The sequence below is a fragment of the Passer domesticus genome, chromosome 2 (genome assembly GCF_036417665.1).
Source record: "Passer domesticus isolate bPasDom1 chromosome 2, bPasDom1.hap1, whole genome shotgun sequence".
NCBI lineage: Eukaryota > Metazoa > Chordata > Aves > Passeriformes > Passeridae > Passer > Passer domesticus.
The window spans coordinates 41780555-41801854 of NC_087475.1; the positions used below are offsets into that span (position 1 = coordinate 41780555).

At 40.7% G+C, this 21300-nt stretch overlaps 1 protein-coding gene across 2 annotated transcripts in view; it reads right to left on the reverse strand.

Moving 5' to 3' along the window:
• HS6ST3 (heparan sulfate 6-O-sulfotransferase 3) overlaps positions 1 to 20719 on the reverse strand; it is a 274485-nt gene extending 253766 nt beyond the window's left edge. For both annotated transcript variants that reach the window (XR_010355920.1, XM_064408429.1), the window contains exon 1: positions 20043 to 20719. Coding sequence is in view for 1 of the 2 variants with exons in the window: in XM_064408429.1 (XP_064264499.1) it covers positions 20043 to 20575 (533 nt within the window). In the remaining variant the exon portion in view is untranslated. The remainder of the gene's footprint in view (positions 1 to 20042) is intronic.
• Positions 20720 to 21300: the final 581 nt, after the last annotated feature.

The window sequence follows — 21300 nt, forward strand, 5'->3', positions numbered from 1 at the left end:
TATCCTTACTTTCAAATGCAAATAAAAGAGGGACTAAGTTCCCTTCCTGTTCACCATTTTTGTCACTTATAGAAATTAGTTAATCAGGGAGGGCAGAAGATTTTGGTGCCAATATTAAAAAAAAAAAGTAATTCTGGGCAGATTGAAGCACTCACAATTTCAAATGAGGAAGAATTTCAAAGAGTGGCATTGAGGCCAAAAGTCCCTCATATACCACACTGTCATTTGTTAAAGATTACCTTGCTGATAATATCACCTGAAAGTCAGAGAAATCTGAGCCACTACCTATTTTAATGAAATGCTGAAAGCAGTCTAACACTGCCAGTTGCCACTTAGCAACTCAACAAAACATCTTAAATGACAGATAACACTGCCTCAAAAACTGTAAATATCAAAATAGCTGGTTATTTTAGATCTTACTTGAAAGGATAAAGTTCTGAAGGAGTTATCAAACAATCTGAAGTCTGTGGTTCCGTGATATCTCTGAACTAGTTAGCTGAGTTTTTAAGAAGGGAGGATAAACAGGTATTTTCTTAAAAGTAAGCAAGTCATTTTGATTAACTGGCAAATTATTTCTGGAACACTCAGTGAAGATTTCTACTAGAAAGTGAGTATACGTCATATTGTATTAAGGAAACCCCCACATTTCTTTATTTGAGAAAAGCTTTCTTTCACTGGTATCACTTGAGGAGATCTCAGGGTGGCCTCTCAATCTTCGTAGCACAAACTGTAAGTTTAGTTAGTGGGACTGGTTCCAGATGAAGCATTTGAGTCAAGCAGTCTGAAGTATTGAGATCAGTGAGTGACCTCCCTATTTATTGCTATCTCTCAATAGCAGCACAGGAATATGGGAAGCTATAGATAAGCATTCACTCCATCTCCTGAAACAAGGATGCTGCTGACATCATGACTTTAAATCCTATGCAACTATGGATATAAGCATTCTCTGCTACTATAAGAAGTATCTAAAATATAAACAAACAAACCAATAAAGCATTCTCTTTTAAGGAAAATATTTTTCCCCTTCCCTTTCATCCAACAGCCAGAAGATGCAAATACAGGATATATTATTTGATAGGACTGCCCAACATATGTGACTGAATTGCCAAAGCATGCACCAGGGACACTTATGCAATTGTAAATAAAACTCTGTGTGCGCTGGGGGAACAGTTTGCCTACAGGCTAGGCAATAACAAAAAGACACATTTAGCATTTCCTAAATTAGAACAGATGAACTTCAGAGTTTCATTTACCCATGCCCATAAACATAAAAGGGTCTTAAATCCATATAAATCAGAATTTTTGTTTTTCTCAACTTGTCAGCACTGAAAAACTAGTCTCTGAACAGCAAAGCAAATGTGTTAAGATGGCTATTCTAAAATACGTTGGTAATTGCAGTCCTCTTTCCACCAAGATGAGATGCTTAGGTGTTCAAAAATGAACATCAAATAACCTATAGTAAGGCTAATCTGCAAGAAAATAATCATTCTCAAGCTTAAATAAAATGAAGTCTCAAGTCCCACAATAAAGTGGGATTTAAACCTGCATGTAGGTTCTGTATAAGTAGAGTATGATGTAATTAAGTTTACGCACACTAAGCTTATCAGTTAATTGCACATTTTATCAATTCCTCAAGAAATTTAAGAGAAAAGCAGTTGTTGAAGAAGCATTAGACATTCATACCATCAGCTGCAGGTACAAAATTTGCTTCTATTAATGTCAAATAAAAAAGTTTTATAGTGTCATTATGCCATTATTATTTACATCCAAAGCAGTCATTAATGATGGTGGTACATACTGCAGTGGAGAAAAGGAAATACAGCAAGGGATTCCTCACCTGAGTTCCTAGGAAGCACAAGGAAGCCCTGTACCATCACTGCAGCTCTGGAGCTGCTTTTCCACCTGCTCCACCTTTGCTGCTCTCCCCACAGGCACTTCAGCCTGAGAAGCACACAGTACCAAACAGTATTTGAACAGTACTATTAAATCCTGTGTCTAGAGAGGGGACCAGAGAAGTACCTTGGCCCTTTCCCCCCCACTCCCTTCTCTACACTCAGTAGCCAGTCACTGTTAAATAAGAAAATAATAATCTACTCTGATTTTGATAGGACCAAAATCACTCTTGACCTACTTTCAAGAGAAAAAAACTGAATGAGGTGTCATTAGCTTAAGATGTCTTCCTACTCACTTCCAAAATATTAAGGACATTTTTTTCTAATAAGCTCTTCTCCACAATACACTTCTTACCTCTTCTCTCTAAAATACATCCACACATATGTACAGGAACAACATAAGGAGTGCAAAGGAATATGAGCTGACATAATAGGAATAAAATACCACCTTGATTGCTCTTATCACAGTTACAAAGGAAAAAAAGAGGTCACTTAAGAGCTGTAAAGAATGTGAAGTCACTGTCATTGGGGGAATACTGAGAGAAAACAAACATTATTTTCCTGTATGTAACTGACGTAAATGGTCAAGTACAAGCCTCTGTGGCAAGCACACAGGAAAACAGAAGCATAACAAACTCACACTTAATATTATGCTAAAAAGATACAAATTCATGTTCATCCTTTACAGAACTTGATGTTTTCACTATTTCATGAGGTTACAGTTTACAGTACAACATAAAACTCCCTGCAATTCATAAAATGCCATGTGGCAGAGACTAAGCCAGCAGTTTGCAGGAATGAGATGGTAAAGAAAGGAGATGTCTTCCCTAAACACTGAGCACTCAGCCATTAAAAATATAGTAAAGAAGCACACATGTGACAGATAGGGACAGATGGCAAGTAGGGAAGCTACAGGGCAGCTAAGACTGACAGTGTTCTTGACAGCTTCAGAAAGCAGAACCACAGTCAAGCATCAAAAGGTGACTGAGTAAAGATATTTTCTCAGGGAGTCCGAGGAAAAATCTCAGTATGGAAAATGCAGATTGTCTCAAGCTGGGGAATCACTGCGAGGGAAGAATGAATAGGGTTTCAAAGAAGGACTAAGGAAAAGCCAGCACACTTGAATGACATGAAGAAAGCAGAAATTTGTTTTTCAGCCTTGTAACTGACTCTCCTTCATCCTCAGGTTTTCCTGGGTTTATCTAGTCATGTTTGCTGTATTTGTTTTAACAAAGTCTTTACATTCACCGATTGTAAAGTTCAGTCCCTATGCTAGATATAAAAACGGAAATGTGGATGCATATAGAAAGTAATTCCAACTAAATGCACTGTCTGATTCAGGGTCCTGAGTTGTATTTCTGAAGGAAAAAAAAATCCATCATTTTTTAAAAAGGCTTGTAGTTGAAGATTTAAAATTACATTTTCAAGAGCCAGTGTGGTTTATCTTACAAATGCCAAATGAAGGTAAAGGATTTCTTTGCTTTATACATATTTAAGAACTCACAGGTAGTATTTCTAAGCATTGCTACCATATGTACCTGTGCTAACAACTGTACCACTAAATAAAAAGCTGTCAGAATTTGCAGATTCAGAACTTCAGCTGAAAGGGATTTACCATAGCAGATGTATCTAAGCACATCTTTTTATGCACAAGTACTTCTCATTCCGACATCTCATCAAGCCAAAAATGCCTTTTCATTATGGAAAGGATTAAAAGGCGCATATACATGCAGCTCACAGAAACTTCACACGAAGTTTACTGTACTCCATGATGATTACTTTGATTCAATGGATTTATAATGCATCTATTGCAGTGCAAGTGTCTGTATGAGTCTGAATCTGAGTGCTATATGGGCAATTAAGACCAAGAAACTTGAAGATGATATGATAAACCAGGTACCTGTAAAGGCAGGAAAAAACTGGGGCATGCAGAAACTTCTTGTCTCCTTACCTCAAGAGTTTGTGTTTTATTCAGGCAAGTTACAAGGATTTCACTTCTATTATTTATAAACTGTTTCTCTATCAATGATTCTCAAAATGATCACTCTACTATAAGGAGTCCCTTAATGTACAGGTTTTGGACAGGCAACTGCTAAGAGTCCAAGGATTTGAGTTGTTTCCAAAACCAGGAAAAATATACCAGGCTCACCTATTACAAGTTTTAAAAGCTGGGAAGAGCAGTTCCAACAGTCTTCATTACACATCATTGCCAAACTACAGATACTCTTCAGTTTCTCCTCTCCACTCCTGCCCAGGTCTGAAAGGCCCCAGTCTCTCACAAATACCCACAGCCTTACAGACATTACAGCTCTGATTCCACCACTGCAGTCCACCTGAGGTTACAACACAGTGTCCTTTTTTCCACCAGTCCTCCCTCACACAAGCCTAAAAAATGGATGCCTCCTCTACGTCTTCCAAATATTTTAATTACCATGTCAAATTCAGAATTCAGTCTCAAGGTTTCCCATATTTCTAACCATGCCATTATCCTCAACTTTTTCTTCCAACATTTCCTAACCTAGGTGTGTCTGATGATCAACTTCTTCAACTGAATTTATCCCCTTTTTCTGTATCTTCCAAGTCACGATAAACAAGTAAGCCAATAAACAAATCAACCATTTGCCACCCAGGGTTCAATTTTCAGAGACTGAATTTCACTTAGATTTTTAGACTATCAAGTCTAACATCCTGGTTTCAGTGTACAATATAAACACTTAAAGCCTCATTGCCAGCAATAGCAAAAAAAACCCAACCAAACAAACAAAAACAAACAAAAATAACTTAAAACAAACCAAACCAATCCAAAAAGGGGAAAAATAGTTAAAGTGAGAGCAGCAGGACAAACAACACTCAGCTCAGATGTAAAACTTTTTTTTATACTATCAGCCTAAGTTCCACACCAAAAAGCCCAAAATGAGACACTTGGCTTACTACCATTGCTGCACAAGCAGAGATAAAACTAGTTCATTTACAGCATGAATTTCTGCACAACTTTCAGTTACATCTTTGCAACACTGTCTTGAAGCAAGAACAGTGACTGGAGCATTTTATTGTTGGAGAAGTGCACAGGCCATTAATCAGTTCTGAAAAAAAATTGGAAAAAAAGGGCTGAGCCTGCTCTAAGAGCTTTTCAGTAACAAGACACTGTTGCTGAACTTCTCATTTAAGAGATTCTTCTTCTCACAATGGCATTCCAGATCTAGGAGACTAATCTTAAGTGTTGCAAAAAAAGTGTATTATAAGACCTAAGAATAAAATTTTAGTTCTTCATTTGGAATATTTTCTTAAGATTGTGACCAGAAAAAGGTTTGAAGGCAGAAAAAACCATACAAAAATAAATATGATTACCATTTTTATCTGAAGCATACTACAACCACTCAACTTCCCTTGCAGACAAGTTTTTAACCCCTTTCTAGATCCAACAACAGTATTCAGGCATGATTTTCTATTACAAAAGCCAGGTGAACTTCCCACTGTGCTGTACGAGGCAACTATCTGCTAATTCTACTTCCTGTAATAATTTCTGCTAGTTTTCCCATTGCAGATGATAAGCTTATTGTTAAGTAGTAGGAGTCTTTAAAAATTACTTTCAAATTGTTCAAATGCAAAGTTTTAAGCAGAGAGATACATCTGTATTTACTAGTTTAGTAGCTTAATTCCTGAGCTCTTTTCAATATCATCTAGTTCTGGAAACTGGCACTTTTAAATACCATCTGGTTTATGTCTTTTTTTTCTCATCCCTCCTTTTTCTTTTTAAGCTTGTTCCATAATTGCTTCTACCAACACTTCAGTTTGAAGAGAGATCCTCTGATACATCCTCCATAATGAAAGATTCCAGTTCAGAACTTCTTCAAGCTCAAAAATGAAGTTGGATACAAGAGGTAAGACAACAGCTGTTTTTTTGATAGAGCTTCATTTCTAGAGGATAGAATAAGAGATTATCTGTTAGCCTATGCATTCTCCAGTGGGCTTCTGGTTCACAGTGTGTTTCAAAAAGATTAATTTTATACCTCCTGCAAATTGTTCCTCCAACACTTTTCTTAGCTGAATGTATTCATTCTTACCTTACACTGCCAGAAATTTATGATGCTTTGCATTTTGCTCTTGCAGACAAAATTTAACTTTCAAAAAATTGTGAAAACTGCTTTGTGTAACCACCTTTTACACTGCTGTTTAACTATGCCATGCCAGTTTATTTTTGGACTTACTATCTTTGATAGGTGCATGCATTTCCTCCAACACTCCCACATGGCATCTTCAAGTAGTTTCCATGCCACTTACAGGGATTTTACTTTTATAAATTTTCTTTAATATGGTTTTTAAGTCACTTTCTTTAGAAAAACAAAACCTACAAAGCAGGGGATTTTCAGAGATGGAGGTAGATGATTCTGCAAGAAATGTAAATACATTTTACAGAATGACAGCAACACTTTGAACCAGATCCTGCACACAGGAGTCAGAAGCACACACAAAACTGCTTCTCCCTCTTCTGGTTTGCAGACTAACTGCTCCATGGAACACTCACTAACTGTGTCCAGCAATTTAGTCCCCACATCAATCACTGCCTCAGCCACTGCTGCTGCCACGCAGGCACCAGGCTGACCAGGGAGCAACAAAACCAGGAGGTTAGAAGAGAATGAAAAGGCTCCAAAGAGAAAGAAGGAAGAGAACAACCACACAATAAAGTCAGCTTGTGTGCATTTACACACCACATTGCTCATGGGGCTCCAAGCACTTGGAGCAACATACATGATTTTTCATGAGCTGCTATTTCCCTTAATTTCAAACCTATGATTATAGAGAAAAGACGTAAGAATTCAGATACTAGATGTGAATTCAAGAAGTAGGAAGCAAACAAATCTGTATTAAAAGATAATGAGAAAGCATGTGCTAACTGCTTAAAATTAGCTCTCAAAAATTTGAAGCTAAAATTTGACTACTGAGATTGAACAAGTCACTGCAGAGCAAATACACCTGCTGAAAATTAGCTTGATACAGCAGTGTGCTTGCCTGTGTCTTGTTGCAAACAGATGTTCTATTTGGATTTCCTTGCATATTGCTTCTCTCATTAAATCCTTTTTTCCTCTATTTAACCCAGGAGTATCTAAGTTCTCCTCTTTACTTCACACATTTCCAGTCCCATCAAACCATCACCTTTTCTCCCCAGGTTTCAGGAGCCTCCTGTAACACCTCCCTCCTTTGCCTCTGTGGCAGGGGGACAAAGCCAGGGCCCATCTGCCTTCCTTCACCTGCTGGGAAGGACTCCCCTTGATGCTTCAAGTTTTAGCTTTTATGGTTTTCAGATTCTGTGCTGCTTTAGTGTGTAATTCTGAGCTTCATATTAGGGGACAGTAAGCTCTCTCCATGAAGTAGGTAGACACAACAATTCCTTCTCTAGCTGGGGACCAAGGACAAATGATCCAAATCTCAGGCCCAAGAGCATCAACAACAGTGCACTGAAGAGAGAAAACCAAGAAGGATGGGGCTTCATGGGCTAAAGCTGTAATTGGACAATTAACTCCATTATGCTAATGAACCAGAATTTATACAAGTGTGAGACCCCATGACTGGTCATCCATTTTGTGACCATTTTTGGGTTCACCTGGGCTGTGGCCCTGGCTGGGCTCTTGTGCTGCCCAAGGTGGATCCATTGAGGCCTCCTAATAAATACCTGCTTTATTCTTCAGCTCTATCTAGTCTCTGTTCCAGGTCAGCCTTCACTCCTTCAGTAAGAGAGGTTACTAGCCCCTAAAATGAAGCTCAGAACTACACCCTAAAGCAGTACAGAATCTGAAAAATATAAAAGCTAAAACCTGAGGCATCACCCTGCTCCTGCCCCAGGATGGAACTGGTGTCTCACACTGCAGAGCTGGTTTCAGTACTGCCATCGGACAATTAATGGTAAATCACAATATTTTTCTGCCAACACTGTCCACACTAAGCTTAAATACCTTCTTCTCCAAGTCACTGCAAAAGTAAAAGACTGAGCCATGTGCTATTGAGACAACTTGCAATTGTTTAATGCTTTATCCCAGGACAAACAGAACACAAATAAAAAGGAAATAATTATAAAAGCCCTCTGAGCAACAGCTTAAGGGAAAAGACAGAAACACAGAGTTACACAAAAATACATCTTTTCAGTCCCCTGGTTTTTGAGGTAGGAGAAAAAGACAGTTATTTTTTCTTATTGTTTCTGTGTACTGCTAATGAAAATAGAGAACAATAAAAGAAAGAATTTAGGATAGATTAAACTGGTCAGTTCTGGTAGCTCTTGCAAAGGCAAACAGCTAAAAGCCCCTTTGAACTTCAACAAGGCAGACAAGCTCAAGAGCTGATTCAAGCCTGCAGCTTGCTGGACACGCTGAGCAGAGAGGAGCACTACTCCAACCAGCTCATTCTGTATGCACAGCAAGCAGGTACAATGCAAAGGAGATGAGAGTCACACAAGAAAAACAAATAAAACAAAGGCAAAAGAGCTGGCAAGACAGAAAGGACAGCAATGTGGGAGAGTGGGCAACATCAGGCTACAAAGAAGGTATATCAGAAGTGTAGAACGTGATCTAAATAATACAAGAAGTAGTAGGTATTTTTGCAGAAAAAAAGATAAAAATAAAGAAGTGATTGTGAAAAAGAAATCTTGCATATTCTTCATGTCCTTCTAAGCTCTTCTGCTATCCACATATACAATACAAAGGGAAAATCCTTTAGGCATACAGTATAAATTTACCTCCTGAAAGGATACACAGCTTGCAATTTGCCTTAAAATATCAATGCAATTCCAACAACCCTCTTGCTAACAAAGACTTCCCAATTCACCTTTCTTTATATTTTTGGGTTTATGCTTATTATTTCCATTGAAACGACCTGATAATGTTCTGGAATACAAGTAGCAGAGCATGAAACAAGAATGATAAACTTCTAGCATTCCCACCGCTCTCCTAATCAAAGCCACAGTTCTGTGAGGCCGCACTTAAGCTTCCCAGTCAACCTGTAAGTCAGATGCAGTCCATCAGTTTTCCTATTACTCTACTGCAAGGCCCAGCAGCCATTTAGATGGCTGGTACTGACCCATATCACAGTGGGATTCTTTATCCCATTGTCAGGTATCTGGCAATTTAATCAAAATGAAAGGTATAGCCTGATAAAAAGTAATCTGCACAAGTCAGAGGCAGTGCTGCAAAACTCAACGTACATTTACATGGTCCTGGAGAGCAAAACAAAGACTTTGCTGAAAAAGGAAATGTGTTAGAGGGCCTGAGCTATTTAGGAAAAGTAATTTCAGTTACTCTTTTTATTTTATTTCTCTGTTTGGAGGAAATAATTTCAATGGGTGTTTTCAGGCTTTAAAAGCCTGACAAAAAGGCATGACCACTTTAACACAGTTGACCTGATGCTTGACACAAGACTGTCTTGAAAACAGGGACTTCAAACCTTTACTTCATGTAAGTAAAGTGTAAAGCAGTAAAAAATAAAGATGCGCACACAAACTAATTATTTTATATCATTTATATTTTATTTTATATTTTCTGCTTGGCACTTTAAAGCATTAATAATCCACTTTAAATAAATGTAAAGTTCTTTGCCTATATATTTACTGCTTTTTTTTCTGGATTCTGTATTTGCCTACAGAAGCTTTGAAACTTCCACAACAAAACCTTACATATATTGAAAGTTCAATCCCATAATTCAAGGGAAAAGGGCAAAAGAGTTATGTTCTTTCATCACAAACTCTGGAAAGTTATCTCATGTTAATACATAGAAAGTTTTACACTATCATTTAACTGTGAACAGTTTAATAATATTAGCACTATAGACGGAAGTTAGAGCTTTGAAGAACACCATCTGCAATATGAATATGGAAACTATAAAAATGTTAGCTTTATGGATAAAAATAATTCAAATAGAAATGGTTGACTCAACATACCCTGAAATAAAAAAAAATTAAGAAGACAAATACGTGACTGCCTCTTATTTACTGAACTGCTACTCAAGGTCTAATTACCTACTAAAATCAGTTTAGTAGGAAAAAATGTACCCTCCCAGGCACCAAAGAAACATACCATTCTATTCTTACAAGAAATGTACAAAAGAAGATATTTATTGCAATACATGCTTAATGCCAACTTTCCACTGGATTTCACAGATGCATTACAGCCCATGTAATAAGTTATTGCTCTAATAAGTTGTTTCTTCCAACAAACTAACATAATGTCCACAGTGAAAAAAACCACTGCATGTATCCTTCATTTATTTAATAAATATAGCTTCTGAGCCTGTTACAGGAATTCTCAAATTGAGGAACAAGGAACAGTTAAAATACTTACTTCAATACCTTCTCACGTTGCAGCATCTTCTCCATTGTAATCTTTCTTCCCAATTTCCAAAAACAAAAACCAAACTGAACACTTAGCTTCAAGAAGGATTCAAGGAACTGCACACTGTGAGTCTCATCTCCACCTCTGGCAAAGTGATTGAGCAACTTCCCTGGAGCAGTGGATGTTGTTTGCATTGACATCAACAAGGATTTTGGCATGGTCTCCCACTGTGTTACTTGAGGCACGCTGGTGAGACAGAGGTACTACACAAAATCCAACTGGTGGCTGATAATTTGTGGTGTCACTCAAGAACTGGCAGTGATGGCAATGGTGTTTAAAAACTCCCTATTAATAATCTGGATGGTAGGACAGAGTCTACCAGGTCAGAGTCTACCAGTCAGCAGGTTCAGGGGTAACCCCACACTGGAGAACTGTGTTGATGGAAAACTCATGAAGATCAACCATGTTAAGTGATTTACTGTAAGGGTGGTAGGACTGAGAAGCTCTGGACTATCTCTGAAAATGTTCATGGCCAGGTTGGACAGGGCTTTGAATAACCTGCTCTAGTGGAAGGAGTCCCTGACCATGACAGGCAGATCGGAGCGAGACGATCTTTGATATCCCTTCCAACCCGAACCATTTTACAATTCCATGATTCTAAGTAAAAGAAAAAACTCACTCCTGTGGTGAAGCAACACCCAAAACAGGCTGGGCATGCAGTGGACACATGCAGAAATACATCTGGGGCTCTTGGTGGACACTGTTGGGTAACAGTCGCCAAAATGCACCCTTGGGAAGTGAAGCAGGCTAACCTAGGTTGGGGTCTGTTGGCAGGAGTGACTAAGCAGGCTGGGGCAAGTGACTTCACCTTTCAGCAGTGGTAAGGCAGCACTTGGATTGACATGTCTGATTTTGAGCTCACCAATAAAAGGCACACCTTGGTACAGTGGGAACTGTCAGCAGAAGGCTACCAAGATGATGAAGGGACTGGTACACACGACACATGAAGAATCACCAAGTGAGGCTTGTTCTGTCTGGGGACAAGGCAGCAACCAGGCAGACCTCATTACTCTATTCAATTTTCATGTGGGAGTAAATAATAAAGTCATAACTTGACTCTTTTTAGATGCACACAGCAGTAAGACAGGAAGAAACCAACACATTTTGGAAAATGGAATGCTGAAGAGAAAAGCTCTTTTTCCCATGAGGGTGGCCAAACACTGCAAGAAGCTGCTTAGAGAGCCTGTAGCATCACCATCCCTGGAATTACTCAAAATTTCTGAGCATAGCCTAGAACAACCTGCTCTAGTTAGACTGATTTTAAGCAGGGGTTTGAGCTACATGACTGCCAGAGGTCCCTTCCTATGGATTTCTATAATAAATCCAAATGACTTGTAGTAGAAAGCAACATAAAATATTTCATTGAGTTACTCTTGTCATCTGAACCTTGTTAAGTCAGGAACAGAAATGACCTAGCTTTAGCCTGACAGAGGTGTTTCTGGCATGAAAACAAAGGTTTTGCAGCTACAGAAGTTATTCATCACTTACACTGGGAACTTCTTGGAAAATAATGGTCCTACTCCTATCACTAAAAATTAAAGTCTAATTAAAGGATGAAAACAACACCTAACAACTCTGCTGTTGGGGATTTACACTGCTGGAGCTAAGATGCTTAATTTACTATTTGGCTCTTTTATTACAACACTTAACTAAAAATAAAATATCTATGTTAAACAGGAGTTCAAACTACCAAGTGCTTGAAGTTTTTTATTACCTCTGTATCTTTCTCTTCCAGCAAGTATAAAAGGAACACATGGAGAGCTTTAAATCCTAAAACATTTGTACTGGAAAAAAAACAACTTCAAATTGCATAATTTTGATCCTTCCTTGACCTTCCAACACTGCAGTTACTTCTGCTCCCTGCTCTCTCCAGCTCTCTTCCAGACTTCACTCTCATTGAGGCTCACAACTTATACCTACACTTCTCCTCTTTCTTCTCTTCCTTGAAGAAGCTCCTCAAGCAAACACCAGCAGTTGCTATTCCTCCTCACCTCTCTCTCTCAGACAGAGCCTGTGTGCAAAGATACATGGAATTAAAGTAAAAAAGTGCAAGTAGACACTTTCAGTATACAAATACACAAACACTGAGATAAAAATGTATTTGCTACTTAAACAAAAGCCAGCTTACAAACCAAATGGAAATCTGCAAGTCAGCAAGCTCTTTACATTGATACATTAGAATTTAGATGAGAAATCAGAAAAATTTGTAATTTTTATTAGTGCTTTCTGAAGGACTTTATTTCACTGACCTCACTTTCAATTTCATTTATTTGCAGAAAGTAACTGGTCTCAGAGATGTCAGCTCCTCCACCCACTTCCCCTGAAGGGACCATTTCCTTCCAGTATCAAAGAGCACCATGTGGCAAGACTTCTCATCAACATCAAGTTACTTCACAGAACAGGAAACACTCTTGAGTCAATTATGAAGATGGTTTGTTCCATCCTTTGGAAACTGAAGTTGCATCTGCTCATTGCTTTCCCCATTCCAACATTATTCTTCATATGGCATTCAAAGTTCATCCACTGCTATGCCAGTATGTTTGTTATTTCCATTGAGTTTTTGAACACCCAGAGCCACAGTCCACCCTGCATGACCCTGCCAATTTCACAACTGACATGTAACTGTATATTAGTGCATATAACTGTACCACATTTACATCAAGCATTTTCTAACAGATTACCAGTTAAAAAAGAAAAAAAAAATGGGGGTCAAGACACTAAGTTTAAACACTGTTTTTTCTAAGATGACTTTAAGCCTCCAAATCTTTTTAGAAGTACACATAAGACCACCTAAGTGTAAGCTTCACAGCAGAATCAAAATCCAAATAGGTCCTATCATTACAAGAACCCATTTTATACCTTTTCAGTCAATACATATTGAGATCTCAGGCACTGATCATGTAACAGACCATAAGTACTTCAAGAGTTATTGATTTTGCTAGTCTAGTAATTTCTCTGAAAGAAGATTCATGCCATCTCAAACAAAATCCCAAAATAGATCTGTTAAGTTTTTCCCCTTAAAATAGTAGTTCTTTCAGGGCTGAATAACTGTAATCTAGCAGTTGTCCAAATGAGACTCTTAATTCATGCAATTAGCCTCCTACACAGTGTTTAAAACCTTGCTCAGCAATAATAGATCTTTAAAGGGACTTAAAGTTACCTTCTGAAGCAACTGGGAACATAACAACATCATAGAAATTTGGGTTATAAATACTTCCAGAGAACAGGCAGCAAATTGAATGCAATACTAAAAATATTAAAGAATACAGGCTTCCCCTTGCTCTCATTGGATCTCATTCTGCACAAACAGCAGCAAAGGTTTTACATTATATATAAGCTCAATTCACTGCCATGGCTTCACCAAACTCTGGGAGGAGATGCTTTACTCTAACTTAGAAGTTAAGACATTGACAACTGTCAACACACCTGAAGTGAGATATCATTCAGTTCAACCAGATCTTTACACTTTCCATTCAGCTTCCCTGTGATCACCAGAGCTGAGCTGGCAGAGACTTTTTTCTTTTCCACAAAGAGATCTCAAAAAAAAAAAAAAAAAAACCTTCACAAGCAAGCTTACAATTTTATTCTTGTTTTTGCCACTGGCTGGATCTACAGATCTGATGTCTATCTGTGTAATGGCGTTCCACAGCAACTTTTCCCATTCACAAAGTAACCTTTCCCATTCTGCCTCAACCCAGTAGATACCCCAATGCTCTGTAAGAATTTAAGCAATACCCTACTCAAGAGGATTCTAAATTAGGCAGCTGATTAATAGAAATTTAAAAACCATAACATGAGAAAGCTAAAACAGCTGCTATGTCTTATAACACTGTACAGCCCTAGGGGATGCTCCTGACACTTTCACTCTTTCCTTCTCCCACAGGACTTCTCTGCCTGGCTTCTGCACAAAAAAAAGAGAATAGCTCCTGCATTGTAAAGAAAACCTTATTAGAAAGCCTATTTTCCAGAAAGAAATACCAGAAAAAGGCCAATTTGCTTGGATAAATCACTACATTCTCTTCCAGACAACTAGAACTGCAGTTCAGGTGATCATTTTCATAGCACGCACCTTCCTGGCTCAAAACTTACTCAGTTCTTATTCATCTGTCATTGTAATTTATGGATAACTGGAACAATCTGTTCCCATTTGAAATAGTGCTGACCACTCTTTTATCATTCCTGGCAATTAACAGTAAACATGAGCTCTAGTCATTTTTTGTAGGCAACCTGCTGAGATTTATAGCAGTATCTTCAAAAGTCTGAAAACTTTCACCCACGAGACTTGGGTGAAAGAAAGATTTTTCAGGGTTGTGACAACCTTGATGCAGAAAAGTTCTGGTACATCAATCATTTGTCTGCTACTCTGACAGGAGAAAACTCACAGTTGACACATACATTGCAAAAGTAGTTAAGGATAGTTGCTAGTTATTGCCACAAGGTCTAGACAAGTAGTCTGTAAACAAATAGAAGAAAAAATACAGCATTACTATCTCAATCAATTTGGATCAAAATAGCCTAATTTCCCTCTAAAATACAGCAACTGACTTAAAATAGGAACATTAGGAAGGAAATGCTTCTCAAAAAAAAAAAAAAAAGGACAACTTTAATCAACATCTCAAATTACGCCCATAAGCCAAAAATCTCAGAGTTTAGAAAAAAAAATAGGATGTGGCAAGGACAGAACTCCCTGGAAAGCAATTTTGAGAGTTATCAAACAAAAGATTTATTACAAAGGGATTTCATTCTATTCAATGTGTGCATCAGCAACATGGATGCTGAAAATAAAAGCCATTTTTACTAAATGTGCCAATGATGAAAAGCTAGGAAGAACAAAAAACTTAAATCTATTTTGCAAATGAAAGAAATTGACAGGAGGGGAATGAAATCCACTGGGGATGAGCACAAAACTTCTACAAAAAGACAAAGGAAAATATAAGTAATAGTCTTTAATAAAATGAATAATGTCTAAATCCCAAGACAACACTCAATGTCAGGCAACTGCAAAATGGTAAATATCAGTGAAGTGTACAACCACAAGCACAGCTTTCAGAATAAGCCAAATAATCTTTTCTGGTCCATTTTGTACCACACTTAAGAAACAAAGTACTGTACTCCCACTGAAACACCACTTTTCAAGAAAACAACTGACACAAACCCAAAGAGCAGGCCATTCTTTGTGTTCCTGCAATAAAGACAGAGTGAATTGGATTTGGTTACTATTTAAGCAGGGAAGCTTGAAAGAGGGCTTCCTAAGAACCAAAGTACCCAGAAGGCTACTGCAGAGAAAACGAGATCGATTTGTTCTCAGGTTCTCAAAAGACAGGAGATGCAATGGGCTTAAAATTGAAGTTAACGAGATTCACACTAGGCACTTGGGGAAGACAACACCACTTTTCAATTTTAAGGACAATGAAACCCTTGAGCAGATTACACTGGAGACAGGTAAGGAAGTAAAAAACCCACAGTCAGTAGCAGGACTATAGGAAATTGTTTAGTCTTTGTTGTTCCTTACATTTATTTTAAAAACTATATAGAATTTACTGGCTCATTTCAGTAGAAGATATTAAGGTACAATAGAGAATTTGTGCTCTTTTTCAGTTTAAATATTTGTGACTTTTTATTCTCTTCTCTCCACTATCTCCACCGTAGTCCTATTTTTCAATTAATACTCTTACATTTTTGTAATGACCAGTTACCACAGCTGCAAAGACCAGTCTGTCTTATGTTCTATTATAGCTAGAGCTTAAAAAACACACAATAGTTAAATAAAGGAATGCAAAAGAAGGAAAAGGAATTCCACTAATATTTTCTATTCAACTTTCCCCATTTCAGGACTCATGGGTTTATTGATGATTTACACTTCCATAGAAAAATGTAGCATATGGCAAGTTAAAAAGGACAAGGAAATAGACAGTATAATAGAAGTGAATTAATGAAAATCAATAGTTTTGAAGACTAAACTGCATTAACAATAAAGCTTATGGGGTTTACACAACTTGAGTGATTTCACTGTTTCATATTGAAAAATTAGACAAAACTTTCAAGTGTTCTTTCAAGTGTGTAGTTTCATAGATTGCCTTCCTAGTTTAATCAAACTTCAAATAAACAATAATGCATAATTATTCATTATACTGCAGGCATCATCAGCAAGGGATAAAAAAGTGCCTTGATCAGGACTTACCAGGTTCTCTCAACCCCTCCTCCATAGAGCAGAGAGGCAAACCAAGCCCTACCTCACACCCCAAGGATTACCTGGCAACCTTACAGAGGCAGACAATCAGTTTGGACAATGTCTTTGCAATATTAGATGTGGAACTCTCCTTTTCTAGTTTTTGACACCAAGCCCCAACTCACAATTCTAGTCCTTCCCTAGTTATCAGTGGATGGAAGAACTGGCCCTCCAGAAGGTAACTCAGCAGGTCTCACACATGTCTGACACCATTGAAAGGACTGCCTGTGTTATTCTATTCCTCCCCACTGTCTGCAGAGGCAGCCTAATGTCACTCAGACTTGACACCAACTCTTCCCTGGCGTACCAGGTTAGACATCTCACACCATTTCTCTTCCCATTCTTTCCTCAAGCAGCCTTGGCTAATATTCCACAGTCTCAGCTTCTTGCACCTCTGAAGGAAAGCCAAGTTCTGGGGGTGGAGCTGAACAAAGCACCACCAACTTCAATGGCTTCCACAGAGGGCAATGCAAACACATAGAAGACTGTTTCTTTAAAAAGAAATTTTTAAATGAAAAAAAAAATTAAAGGCACTATACAGATAGCAGCTTTTGTAAAGGTGAGAGCTACACATTAGTTTGAAAAACTAATATCCTGGCTCTGTACACACTTAAGCAGGTATTTCAGCAGAAAACCTTACATCCTGAAAATGAAAACATACATAAATATTTGAAGAAATGAAGTCTACAGCTTTTGTCTTGGTTGGGTTGTTTTTTAAAGTAATGTCATTCAAAATAATTACTTTGTTTTCTAACAAAAGAGATAGTTCTACAATTTCACAGCGGCATCCAATACATTAATAACAAACAACTTTTCATATTGAAGCTGGGACAAGGCACACCATACCATTAGGTCCCACAGAGGTAAAAGTCCATGCCGACACTTGGGCTTAAAGAAGTTCAGATTTCTGGAGCACAGCATCAATTTTTGCCCCATATTCCGTCTTGGGTCCTAAGATTTCAAATCTCCAACATCGGGAAGAGGAAAAACTTAGACAAATTCTCTAAGAAACAAATTTTTACCATCATACACTAAAAATCCTTTATTCCCTCCATTCCCTGCATATACAGGGATCTGAAAAAACAGATTCTACTAACACCTGCTAGAGGAGAAACAAACAAAAAATCTGAAATATGCAAAACATCTTCACTGCATCAAATGTATGGCACAGGAGATCAAACACCTTGGTAGCAAATCTGTAAAAGTTTGTCCTGCCAGCCACAAAGAAAATACATTGTCAGATATTTAACCAATTTAGTCTAATTTTCTGACACCATAGCTGGAAGGCAGAAGAGAAAAGCTGAGTTATTCAAGGAAGTCTAGTGCTTCAGATACATGCAGGAGCTTTAAAGGAAGACTTGAAAATATTCAGTATGGTTCACATCAGACCTGTATGCTAGTTTCTTGCCTATTTTAGGTATTCAGTCTCCTCAATTCTCCATTCGGACATTAAAAAAATACTTAAATGCATGCCTCTAATAGTACAGCAAAGTCGTTTGGGCTTGTTTCCAATTTCACCAGGAGCAAAGACATTCACAGCAGAGATAATCCATACTTCAGGGTTATTTGATTCCTTTTAGAGTTCCTTGAGAAGCAGAAGCCAAGCTACATGGTTATAATGACAAAACAAAGGGAAAATGTAAAGGTGTCTCCCAGCACAGGTTATAATACAAGAATAAACAAGTATTAAAATGATGCAATAAATTATTCACAATGCTTTCTTCATTTATGTAAAGACAAAACAAGAAGTGCAGTCTTACACTAGCCAAATAATCAATCCACTAGTTTTTAAAAAAATCAGTAATCAAAAAAAAATTCACAAAACAGTGTTCACCTACCAGCAAAGTATCACTACACGTCTTTTTTCAGTCAAAGTAATTACTAACTATGCACTGAATAACCACTATGACTGGCAGTGCAGTTCAACTTGAAGTTTTAAATTTACCTAATACAAGAATGGTTTCCTGTAACAGTACTGAAGCCACTGCTCCAATTTCATTGCCCATTTGTTATCTTTGTAATTGATTTTAGCACTCAGTTGTTTACCTACTAATATTCTTCACGAGAGAGAAAAAGTGGATTTCACTGGCAGACTACGTATTTTCAGACATTTTTACAAGTATTACTCTTCCTCCTCCTCTCCCTTTTACACTGCAAGTTTCTTGAATATTCCTTAAAGCTCTACCACCAAGATATTTTGTCCTTGAAGGCATTCACAGCATTTCTCTTCCATCAGCAAATACATACACTTCATACTCAGCTAACTTTTTTTTCATAAAATTGTATTCATTACCTTAACAGTATTCTGCAAGTACAACCCAAGTCCACAAGCATCCACAATAAATTCAAATTATCCTGACTGGAGTCTGTTCACATGCAACTAGCTTTGCTGTATGGGAGGGCCTTTGATTTTCACATCAAATAACCCTCAAATTGTTCAACAACAACAATAATCAACTCTATTGTCTTGATGAATAAACCCTGTGAAAATGTGTCCATGAATGTCACGGACTATACATGTTGAGTGACCAAATACAAACCACAATGTGCAAGTAATTCTACTGAAAATTTAAAGTTTCTGGACTCATAAAATCAAGATGGATACTAAAATGAAAGAACGTAAGGTAGCTGTCAAACTATGTAACTTTTTATAAAGATATTCTTCTTCCTGTATTTCTCTTAATATGTTACAGAGTTGAAGCTACAATTATTAAAGTGCAGAGGCTTAAGCGCGAATTCAGCTCACAACTCCTTAATACACATGCCCAAAATCAGTCAAACAAATAGAGACAGATTCTAATGCTAGCCTGAATAATCTGACTGAACGGTGAATAAATCAGAACAAAGGCCAAAACTTACTGAATCACCCAGAGGTATCTCTTACCAAGAGAGATCGCCCCTCTGACAATTATTCCGTAGGGAAAACCTTTGAGAAGACTCAACAAAACCACACTACAACACGCAGAGAGGCATCATGCACACAGAATTCCCTTTTCCACTGTCATCAGGTCACCAAAGGGACATTCATGGTGCGTTTTTTGCCAGCACAGAGCCTGCTACGCATGGTTTCCCGACTTTGAGCTGGCACCGAGAGCGAGCGGGCAGCAGGGCACGGGCAGCACAGACCCTGCCCGTCTGCCAACGCAAACGCGGCTGAGAGAGTTTAAGGGCTTCTGCATACTTCCGACTCCGCTAGTTACAACACTCGGCACCTGCAACGATCCATCACATTCTGCAGAGGCACTCTGCTCGCTGCAGAAGAGCGTAGTGATTTGCTGAAGGCAAGTTTCGAAAGGACAAATTTGCGGGAGCAGGAGCGGAGTTTCCCTCTCGCTAACCCGGACACAGGGCAGCGGCGTGCGCGGAGCCAGCGCCGCCGGTAGCACCCCGGCATGGCAAGAGCCCACAGCCGGCCCTCCCCCGGACACCAGCCTTGCCCCGCCGCTTGTTTCCTATTGAGGACAGCCGCGGACGATTCCCGCCCTGCTGCCCGGGCGCTGGGAAAGGCGGGATCTGATTTGGAGCATCAGGAAAGCAGGCACTGACCTGAGGGTGCGGTTGCCGGCGCAGCCGCGGCGCTCCATGGCGGCGGGCACGCAGCTGGTGAGCTCGGTCCAGTCGGCGTGCAGCCCGCAGCTCCAGCCGGTGGAGAAGCGGGAGAAGAGCCAGGTGTCCTTGTCGCCGCCCGGGCGGTGGCAGGCGCACTTCTTCTGCCCGGCCCGGCAGTAGCAGGGCTGCTCCAGGTGGATGTTGCGCACCAGGTGCCGCCCGAAGGTGGTGCCGCCCGTCTTCTGGATGTGCAGGAACACGATCACGTCGCGGCCCCGCATGTCGAACCGCACCCGCCGGCACAGCTCCCCCCGGGCGAACGGGAACTTGGCCGCCAGCCGCGGCATCGCCGCCGCCTCCTCCTCCTCCTCCGGCTCCTCCGGGCCCCCCCCGCGGCGGGCGGCGGAGGCCGGCGGGCGGCGGGGGCAGGCGGCGCCGGGGCAGGCGGGCGACACGTACTGGTAGACGATGAGCAGGAAGAGCAGCGCCAGCAGCGGCGGCAGCAGCCACCTGTTGAAGCGCTCGTCCATGGCGGTGCGCGGGGGCAGCGCGGCGCGGGATCAGGCGCTGCCGGCCGCTGCCGGGGCGTCCGCCCCGCTCGGATCCCGCAGCCGAGGGCTGCCCGGCTCCCTCCCCGACGGCATGGTCCTGGCAGGCGGGCGACCGCGGCTGGCTCCCTCCGCTCAGCCCAGCGCGCCGCGCCGCACCCCGCCCGAGGCGGCCATCCCGCGGCTGGGGCCGGGAGCCGAGCGCCGTGCCCGGAACGCGCTGCCCGGCGGCGGCGGCCGCACAGCTCCGCTCCCGATCCCGCTCCGCCGCAACTCCAGCCCAAACACAGCGCCCGGCTCCCGGCGGGGCGCGCCCCGCCCCCGCCCGCCGGCCAATCGCGGCCGGGCCGGCCGCCCAGCCAGCCAATGGGCGGGCCCAGCACGCCGGCCCTGCCGCCAATGGGAGCGCGCGGCGGCCCGGCGGGGGCGGGGGGCGCCGCCCCGCGCTCCCCTCCAGGTACCGGACCGGGACCGGCCGAGCGCGGGGCGGGGCGGGAGGCGGCAGCAGCCAATCAGAGGCGGGGGCGGGGCGCCGGGCAGCCAATGGGAGGGGCCGGGGAGCAGCCAGGTGAGCGGGGCTCCGCTCGAGTCCTCAGTTCCCATCGCCTTCCCGTCGGGAGTGGGTGGCTGGCACCGCTCGCGCTGTCGCGCCCGTCATTGTAACCCAAGTGCTTCATACAAGGAGGTCGGAGGGCGCCGACCACCCC